General features: G+C 35.6%; 2 protein-coding genes across 2 annotated transcripts; both read right to left on the bottom strand.

Moving 5' to 3' along the window:
• Positions 1 to 8: 8 nt before the first annotated feature.
• Positions 9 to 3065, bottom strand: LOC112452903 (the record flags this gene model as incomplete). The annotated part of the gene is made up of 3 exons (XM_025013349.1): positions 3006 to 3065; positions 1077 to 2060; positions 9 to 156 (listed from the first exon to the last, which is right to left on the bottom strand). Coding segments are annotated over exons 1-3 (1192 nt in total), but the record flags the coding sequence as incomplete, so codon positions are not given.
• A 5155-nt stretch (positions 3066 to 8220) lies between these two features.
• Positions 8221 to 10245, bottom strand: LOC112452902. The gene is made up of 3 exons (XM_025013348.1): positions 10188 to 10245; positions 9848 to 9991; positions 8221 to 9667 (listed from the first exon to the last, which is right to left on the bottom strand). Exon 3 carries the CDS (start codon positions 9502 to 9504, stop codon positions 8221 to 8223), a length of 1284 nt encoding a protein of 427 aa, XP_024869116.1. The 5' UTR covers positions 9505 to 9667; positions 9848 to 9991; positions 10188 to 10245.
• Positions 10246 to 10280: the final 35 nt, after the last annotated feature.

The raw sequence follows: 10280 nt of genomic DNA, 5'->3' as shown, positions 1-10280 counted from the left end.
AAGTTGACATAGAATCAGAATCGAAACGATACATTCGATGAATATAATTAGATTAAGTAAGAGCAAATATCCCGAAAATGAGATTGTACAAAGAAGATTCACGACTCGCGCTAATTTTCGACCATGTCTTATAAATAAAGTTTTAAAACTGATCACATTCATTGAAACAAAAATTGATATCATCATCATTCTTGTCAGTTACTTGCAAGCTTGACTCGGCTGCTTTTTTTTTGTAGGCTTCTTTGGAACCAATTTGACGTAAAACTTCTGGTGGCAGAACGTAATTGTGGCAGCATTTGCCGTTTCTTTTCAGTCCGAAACGAATCGTTAAAATTGCATTCGTCATTTTGATAGACATTTTATTCCGTACTTTATTTTTCACCAAATTTAATTGGCTAAATACCCGCTCAACTTGTGCGTTCGAATACGGCAGAATGAGCATCGATAGAGCAAAAGCGGCCAATTCAGCGAACGGAAATATCCGGATGCGTCCTTGTATTTATTCACCTCATCCCAAAATTTAATGGTATCGGTTTTGTTTGTCCAGTCAATCAAATTGATTTTTGAGAGTTGCAGTTTGATAGCATCGATATCTTCTGAACCATTCATGTATTCGACTAATGATTGTATTGGTTCTTTAACTGCCTTCAATACATTATCCACTGACAGCAGTGATATCTTTTTAAGAATAGCTACGTTCTCGGGCAATCGTTGTTTGAGCTGCTTGAAAAGGTTCAGTAAAAATGATTTGCATCGTTCGCGGATCCCTTGCTCGTCACAAGCGTTGATCTTTCCGTCCTTCCTGAGCTGCTCAATTTTTTTCTCGAATGAATATTCTAAGTATGGCTTGGGATCAAGATAATCGTCGATGAACTCAACAAAGGATCTACTTTACACGATGGCAACACGAGTTTTTTTGAAATTCCTTGCACGACGATGTTGAGATCGTTCAGAAGCTTCAAGTGATCATTTTTTTCGCTTTGAAATGCCTTGTTCACAACTTGTATCTCAGATAAAATCGGCTTTAAAAACAACAAGTACAACAAGTTTGTTTCGTCGCAATACATCTTGTATAGATTTTCCGCAGTATAGCATTTCTCTGACAGTCTCGTCATATTGAAATGAGTTTTTAACTCGAGCCACTGATTCAACGTTCTATCTACAGCTGCTTCTATAGACAGCCATCTCGTGTCAGAAACCTGTAATATTTGCAAAGGGCGTTCACCACAGTTTATTGTCTCATAAAACTGAGTGTATTTTATTTGACGCATAGAGGATTTTGAAAACCAATTATAGGTCTCGTGAATTAAAAACTCGAGATTTCGCGGAAGAGTATCAATCATGGCATGTGACACGGCGAGCTGCAACGAATGGCAAAGACACCTGATCAAAATCAGCGACGGAACTTCGGCTTTCAGTTTTGAAACACCGTTATTTATTCCGACCATAACTGAAGCATTGTCAGTTCCAATAGCTAACAAATTTTGTAAATCCAATTTCATCTCCTCGGTCTTTTTTAGAGCGTTGACGATACCTTCGGCATTACATGTTTCCAGCTTGGTCAGTGCTAGAAAACTCGAGATCGGTTTTCCCTGTTTATCGCTGTAGTATATTATGACATTACCCAACAGTTTATTCACGGATACGTCGTTTGACTCATCTAATAGTAGACTGTATTTTCCGTTCCCAATATCGCTGAGCAACTCGTTGTTGAAGTAAGGGCCAAGTACATTTTTTATTATTTCACTACATTTTGTTCTATGCATCTTCATCCTTTTTACTGCCTGATTGTCCTTGAAATGAAGAATGCACATTTTACCTAAATGATCGCACGAAGCAATTGCGCTATGCACGCAGAGAAACAGTGCTATTGACCCTTCGGCAGCTGGCGAGCTCGTCGATTGTTCGCAAAAAGATAATTTTTGTTGCCGTTGTGAAGAGAATGGCTCTGCAGCTTCGATGTGTTTTTTTGTTTTGCTGTGATTGATTAGATCCACGTATTTTGCCGCTAAGTCGTTTTTGCAGAACTTGCAGTGAGCCTTCATATCGTTGCCCGCTACCTGTTTTTTCATTAAATTTTATGTTATAAAATATAAAACCTTGATATAATATGTAATATTTTTTCTATAGCAGACTTTATCGAATTGTTTAAACTATGCATACATATATGTATAAAGACCATAGAGATGCTTTCCATTTATAATAATACAAATTGACACAAATGTCTATACCAAGTGAAAAAAACTTAGTCAAAATGATGTCAAAGTGACATCAAATTGATGAGATACAAAAATGTCACAGATGTTAACATTATGAATATAAATTTAAAAAGAAACAATATGGAACTACGAGCCATCACTTGATTACTCAATATATTAACCAAAGGATTGTGCACGTCATATTATAATAATGTACCACGAATTGCAATGAAGCTTTAAGAATCAGATTCGAATAACGAAATATTTTACCTTATTCTGTCAATAAGTACCTGATGTCTCAGGAAACTCAGGATTCCAAAAACCTTTAAACAAATTATATTTATTATATATACAAACAAATAGCTTCCTTCACCAGTAAATAAATTCAAAACAGAAGTCGTTTTTGTTCGACCCGACTGGCCAAATAATTAATTTATTTGAATTTAAATTCATTTATGTGAATTTAAATAAATTAATTATTTGGCCAGTCGGGTCAAACAAAAACGACTTCTGTTTTTTTATTATATATGACATAAAAGTAATAATGAAATAAAATATTATACCTTCTGGTGTATTTGGTCGCTCATATTTGTGTCGATGTCGCGAGGATCGATTCCTCCGTTTTTCTAATTCTTCCTTTGACAGTGACAAATTCTTATAATACTAAAAATAAAATAATATCATGAATAAAATAATAAAATAAAATAACATCATTACTTTTTAATGAAATATATATATATATGTATATATTTCATTAAAAGAAGGTACATATTTTATGTAACTATATTGTTAATATTGTATACTTACTTTTCTGCATTCCCAGCAATCCCAGCCCTTTAATTTTGCTCTGTCAGTTTTACGGCGCATATTAAGCTGCTGTGAAGTATCCTTTTTTTTTTGATCTTCTGTATCTGTAAATAATGTTTTCATTAGATATATAAAAGCAACTTACATCGGGATAAAAAACAAAGCGGTCTTATATGGTCTTATATGCTTATATATATGAATTTTGGCCGTATAAGCTCTTTGTTCGAGAGCGCGCGGTAGAGGACGACCACAAAAGAAACGGAGAGGAACAGCAAGTACAGAAATACAAAGTTTAATGTTCAATATATGTACAGTTATTTACACGAGTTTCCCTTTCAGGCAAAATACCGAGAGCGCGCACAGAGTTTAGCTCGGCTTATCGGCGAAAGCGGCGATATAACACTTAAGTGCGAAAAGCGGTGATGAGCGGTGAAGCAAAGCGGGTGTATAATGATACTAGCGGTGATCTGCGAGCGAAATCGATTCCGCGGCGCAGCGGCGGTCCTTTTAACTCCTCCGAGGCGAAACTCCCTCCCTGCAGATTTCTCAGAATTTCGGGAGGGTGATTGGTCGTCGGAGTCTCGCGTCATGGAGCTGACGTCACCGTTTTCACGTGGTGACCCGACGGGGTCGTCGCCTGTTTTCGAGTGCTTTGTGTATAGCATGGATCGTTCCTTTGTTTTAGCGTTGTTGTTTGACTTTATTATTGATGACAATGTTAAAGTTTCGAGAAAGCTAATCCCGAAAGATCCATGCTATACCGAATATTTCCGTGACAATTTTGAACGGCATTTCACGCGAATATTAATTTACTGATTTTACTCAATTTACTGCAGGCGTGCATGTGCTGACATGCAGCCGAACGCGACTTCGTCCTGATGCTAAAGTTTACGATCTCAAACACTCTTATATGGTCATATATGATCATATAAGATTATATAAAGACATATAAGAAATATTGATATTTCTTATATGTCTTTATTATAATCTTATATAATCATATATGACCATATAAGAGTTTATGTGGCCAAAATTCATATATGAGCATATATGAGCATATAAAACCATATAAGACCGCTTCGGTTTTTTTCCCGGGATTACCACAATTAGTAAGTAATATTTACTTTTTTTCAGGTGGCTTGTTTTCTGTGTCATCCTGGTCATCCAAATTAAAATTATCCATTTCATTTGCAGTTTGTTCTGTAGGCAGATAAAAAGTTTCATGCATGTTTATTGGTGAAAGATATAACTTGTGATATAATTTGTCTTGTTAACTTTATCTTTTAATGTATTACTTTTTTTCATTTGCGTAGAAGTTCTAAGTAGAGATTGTCTCATCATAAGTCCCTTTTTTAGTTGTGGTGTAATTGGAGTAGAAATCATCGATGGACTTTTATTTGGCTCTTTATTTTTGTTCACAACTGATGAATCAGTTTCCGTATCGGAATTAAAATTAAACATCGTTTCATCCTTTGTTTTTATACAAGGTGTGTTAACTGTTATGAAAAATGGCTACAAAGTCACATTGCACTATCTTTCTTGACATTCAATAAGTAATTCAAAGACAAAACGACGCTTGTGTCAACTTGTGTTACTAAATGGAAAGCACCCCATATATATATATATATATATACACACACACACATATATATACATACCTGAACGATCCATTCTTTCAATTGTATGTCCGTTAGCCAAACTTTTCTGAATTTTTGAGTATACCGCTTATTTTTTGGGTCTTTGCTCATCTTAAGAAAAGGAAGTAATACTCGAATCTGTGTACAAGAAATAGAGATAGTTACTGTCACAGGTGAGTCAATACGCTGTACCTTGTTTTCCTCGATCAGGATTTCACGCGATTTCCGACCATATAAATCAATAAAAACAATGAAACCGCATCAGCAAGACAGCAAAATTTTAATCATAGCAAAAACAGAAAGGAATTAATTTCTGCTGTATGATTAAAACTGCTTATCAGCAAAATTTCTTTAATCAGTTCTGTTACATAACAATTTTCCCTTTATAGAGATCTACTTTACAAGTCCTGCAACTTATTACCTCAGAATTTCATTACGTTTATGGCCAGTCTACAATGAGTCATTAGTCGTTAGTCAGATGTCGGAAGAAATAGTTATAGCGTATTGTAAGCAATCGAAGGCCTGTAATTGGTGATCGTAAAAGATGGCATTTGGCCAATCGCTTATGATTGCCGATTACAGACTTCCGATCGCCTTATGACACGTTTATGATTTTTTTCGACTCTCTTCCGACATCTGACTAACGACTAACGACTCATTGTAGACTGGCCATTACAATAAATCACGAAGAATTTTCTCCTTACTTTTTTTTTCTTCACACGAGCTCGGGCCGTGCCACGCAAATCGATGGACGCTTTCAGGTTCAACGTGTCGCGAAAAACGGCGAAATGTAAGGAGATTCTGATTATCACATGCGACGAGATCGCATCCACGATGGAAATTGCACAATAAATGCAATTCGAAATGGCCAATCGGCAGTGCTCTACCTGTAAGCTGTAAAAACGAGCGTAAGACTGATAATCCCAAAAATTCCACCACACTGCAATATTTACCTTTTTTTTCTCCGCACGAGCTCGGGCCGTGCCACGCAAATCGATGGACGCTTTCGACACTTTATATACAACGGATTTCGACACGACACTTTATATACAACGGATTTCGAATTTCGACTCGACGTCGCGCTCGATGTCCGTTTCAGGTTCAACGTGTCGCGAAAAACGGCGAAATGTAAGGAGAAAATTATCATATGCGACGAGATCGCATCCACGATGAAATTGCGCGATAAATGCAATTCGAAATAGCCAATCGGCAAACACTGTTCTCCCTCTCAAGTCTCACGTATCCACACACGTTGACGAGTAGCCTGCACTCTGCACTAGCCACTAGCCACACGTAGCGACGTAGCAACCATTCTCTACACCTGAACTGACTGCAGAGTGCAGACCATTCTCAGTAGCAGTCGAACGTGAATACGTGATTGGTTCTTACACACTGTTATCATAAAATTATAAAATTTATCTAAAATATCAAACTACATTAAATACCAAAATTCCCGAAAAAAATACCAAATTATCTTAAAATCACCAAAATTCCCGCTAAAAACACCAAATTACCTAAAATCACCAAATTTTCTACTAAAATCATCTTGAAATAACTAAATTTCCCGCTAACCACTAAACCGATAATTCCTACCACCAAAAATCTTTCAAAACCACCAAATCTAGCGATAAAACCACCAAGTTGGCAACACTGGGTGCAACCATGGATGATAACTCCGGTCCAATACTGGCAAACAGTACTGGCCCAGCCGTAGCTTTCCAGTATTGGGTCAACATTAGCTTTACAATCGGCCCAGTACTGCCCCAATACTAAATTACCTAAGTTACGGAACGGGCACAGTTAGAAAGAACATTGGCCCAATACTCAGTCAGTACCGGTTACCCACAGTCCCGACGCAGTACTGGCGCAACACTGGAAACATTATTGGCCCAATACTGGTCCACTACTGATTACCAGAATTCCGGTGTAGCACTGGTCGAGTACTGGCTCAGGAATAGGCTTTACAATAGGCTTAGTATTAGGACAGTACTGGTTACTAAAGATTCGGCCCAATGCTGGGATCACTACTGGCCTAATATTATGTTTGTACTGGTTACCAGAGTTCCGGGGCAAAAACTGGCGCAGTACTAACAACAATATCGGCTCAGTATTGGTCCAGTGTGCGATAATAGCGCCAGCCGGATATTAATAAAAATTACTAGCGTAGCATAGGATTACACAAGGGACAACATGGTACTAAGAATGGCAAACAATATATAATGGCTCGGCAATGATACTTAATATCAACGTCAACATTTACGAAATTAAAATAAAAAGCTGTATAGTGAAAAATTCAAATTTCAATTTATTGAAAGACATTGTAACGCTACTATAAATCATGTTTTGATAAAAAATTGAACGTGCTGCGTATATATATATTTGACAGTTTATTAATATAATCTTTATATGTGTGGGTGTGTGTATGTGTGTGAGTGTGCATGTGTGTGTTATTAAATGTTAACATTATCAATGGTAATATTTTATTTATATCTTGAGAACCAAGTCGGTGAAATATTTCTCGCTGAATGATCATGCGTTTGACGTATTACGATGTACAGTTCATGGACATTGTTCTTATCAAATATCATGAGGACCAAATTACATTTTCTTACAGAATATGTGGAGAATATGTCGAGAATAAGTAACATATAAAAATTATATATAAAAATAATTGCGGTACAATATTCTTCTTTGAATTAGTCATGTAAAAAATTATTTCAAATTATTTACGAGTGCACAAGAATTATATTATGTATGCAATAACGAAATTATGTATAGTAAATTATTGATATGTAACAGAATACATTTACATAGTATATCTTTTAGAGGGAACATCTTTTGATTCCGCAAATTTATTTCCAACAAAAACTTTAACCTTTTTTGATGAGATAGGATATTTAAAAGCTTCTTGGAAATCAATCAATTCACATCCTAACAAAAAAAAATCTTGCAATTTACACGTCTCCTCAGTATTGTTTTTTTTTCATTAATATCGCATCAATCTTGATATTTTTTTCATTTTTCAATTGAACCACATTGTCAGGATGAACACATTTCAATAAAAAATTATTAACGGTAATACTGGAAACAAAGACATATTCTATTCCTTTATCGTTATATGTACTGTTATTTTTAAAAACACAATTAGCCAAATACGATTTTCTTCTTATTTTGTTTGTTTCCCTTGCTTCTAACTCAGATAGTCTGTTAATAATTTGCGTGAGAGGTTTTTTTGATGATTTCACGAGTTTTTTGAAGATACTTATGTAATTTTCCCCCCAAAATGCAGACAATTCACTCAATGGCAACTTAAAATTTTTAACGTCATCAGCTACATGAATTAAATAGTGCATATTTAGTACTTGAGACTGTTCTCCATAAAGGGATGGTAATAAACAAAAAAATTGTCTTAATAAATTTTGTGCATAATCAGTATGTGCTAACGTTACGGATCTTTTGTTTAAGATACGACATGCTACAAATAAAAGTAAGTAGTGTCTATAAAAATCTTTTGGAAGCACTTTATGCAAGACCGTTGAGCTACAATATAACAAGAAAAATCTGAATTGAGTCGCTTTCTATCTAGGTATCGCGTTTATATCGAATTTTTTGCGCTGAAATTCACACGGTATGTCGGGAGTGATGGAAGTCATTAAGTCTTTAAGATAACACACCTGTTGTTTTTTAAGTCCTGCCACATTCGTCTTTACAATCCATTTTTCTAATAAAAATTTCATTACCCCACAATACAACAAATGCATGGAATCAATAACGATAAAATTAATCACATTAAAATCTGGCAATTGCAACAATGCTGACTCTACATTTTCTTTACAATGTTCTGGCTGTTTTTTCTGTAAAAAAGATTCTTTACTTCGCTTTCTACTATTCATCTCAGGATAAACCCTTTTAACCGAACGTTTTTTTCTTACAGATATCCCCTTGGTTGTACATCTCTCGCAAGCAAAAAAAGAATTCGGTGGTTTGCAACATTTTATAAATGCTCTCGCGGGACTGTCTGCAATTATAGCATTAATTTTAAAAGAATATCTTGTCCCGTGTAATTCAATGCCATTATTTATTAAATGTTTTGCTTCTTCAACGAAATCATGAAGATAATCATTGCTACTTCGTGGTTTGGAATCCCCACAAAATATACCTGCGACAAAAGGTTTACAATCGTATTTTGGGTGACAGATTTTAACACTTATTGGCCACACTTGAAATTGAGAATTTTGATATATTTGCATTCCGTCTATATGAATAAATACAGGAATTTCATTTTCACTATACGCATCAAGCGAAATTATTTTTTCCAACCCGTTCTGAATTCCTAGATACATGTATGCTCCCTCAGTTTCCCGATTACTAAACATTACTTGCAAAACCCGACTATGTTTTGTGCCTAATAAAGTCTGAGCTGTTTGAGGTAAGGATGTATGTCCCTCTTCCCTCAATATTAATAGTAACTCTGAAACTACATTTAACCGTAATGTATCTAAATTTTGCAATGTCCATTGCTTGATTTTTTTATTAATAGGTGTTTGCGATGTAGGTGAGTCATTGAGCAATGCTCTTACAGAATCACTGACATTAGATAATTGATCTATATTCTCTTCGTTATTAACAGTATAATTACTAGTGCTTGCCTCGTTACTAATAATATTTAATTGACTTTCATTACAACCGCTTTTATTTGACAAATTGTCTGCATCTATTATCTCTCCGTTACTAATAGTATATATGCTACTGCTTGCTTCGTTATTAGTACTTTTTTCTTTTTCGTAATCTTTACTTTCGTTCATACTCATATACCCTTTCCTTAACTCGCGATACTTTTTAACTCTATAATAATGCGACATATTTTCCACGTATATTCTTACCTCTACGAATTCAATCAGAACGGTAACAGGAACTAATGAAATATTTATTCTGAACGTGACTGGCAGGGGGAGGGGGGACTACTAGTGATAGGCAGCAACAAATGCGATCATCCAAACGTTCACTGCACGAAATGTTCAGCTCCTGCAAAAGAAACAATGGTATTAATTTTGAGACTTTAATTGCATCTCTTAATAATTTCATTTTTGTCACATGTACTTTCATTAATTGCCTCTTAAAAAACGTAACGTAACGAACGTTCTTGTACGGGAGCCCTAAAAATGATAAAAATGCGACATATTAACCACTTATAGTTTTACGTACCAATGACACAATACGGGTTAAGTTTCGAAGGCGGCTACAAAGAATGAGACAGGATCCTCGAAGATGATGCTCTTGATCGAGGATGAGAAGCAAACGCAAGATCACTCAACGATACGCAATGATCTTCACCAAATGTTCACGTTACTGCTGCGGAAAAGACGACGGCATTTACTTCGAGACTTCAATTGCGTTTTATTAATTTCACGTCACATACACTCATTTTCGTACGCGCGTCACTCCTTCCCCTTTACACGGAATCACGGTCTTACACGTTACTCGCACGGGATACCTCTTTTTACAATTACAATGCGGCGTATTTTTCAAATATATTTTTACTCACGAATACAACGTAAAAAGCCGACTGTACAGAACGAAACAGGCATTTACTTCGAGGCTTCAATTGCGTTTTATTAATATCACTCACGTCACATAC

The sequence above is a fragment of the Temnothorax curvispinosus genome, unplaced genomic scaffold (genome assembly GCF_003070985.1).
Source record: "Temnothorax curvispinosus isolate PA1 unplaced genomic scaffold, ASM307098v1 QBEX01003812.1, whole genome shotgun sequence".
NCBI classification, from domain to species: Eukaryota; Metazoa; Arthropoda; class Insecta; order Hymenoptera; family Formicidae; genus Temnothorax; species Temnothorax curvispinosus.
This window is presented reverse-complemented; position numbering and strand designations above follow the sequence as displayed.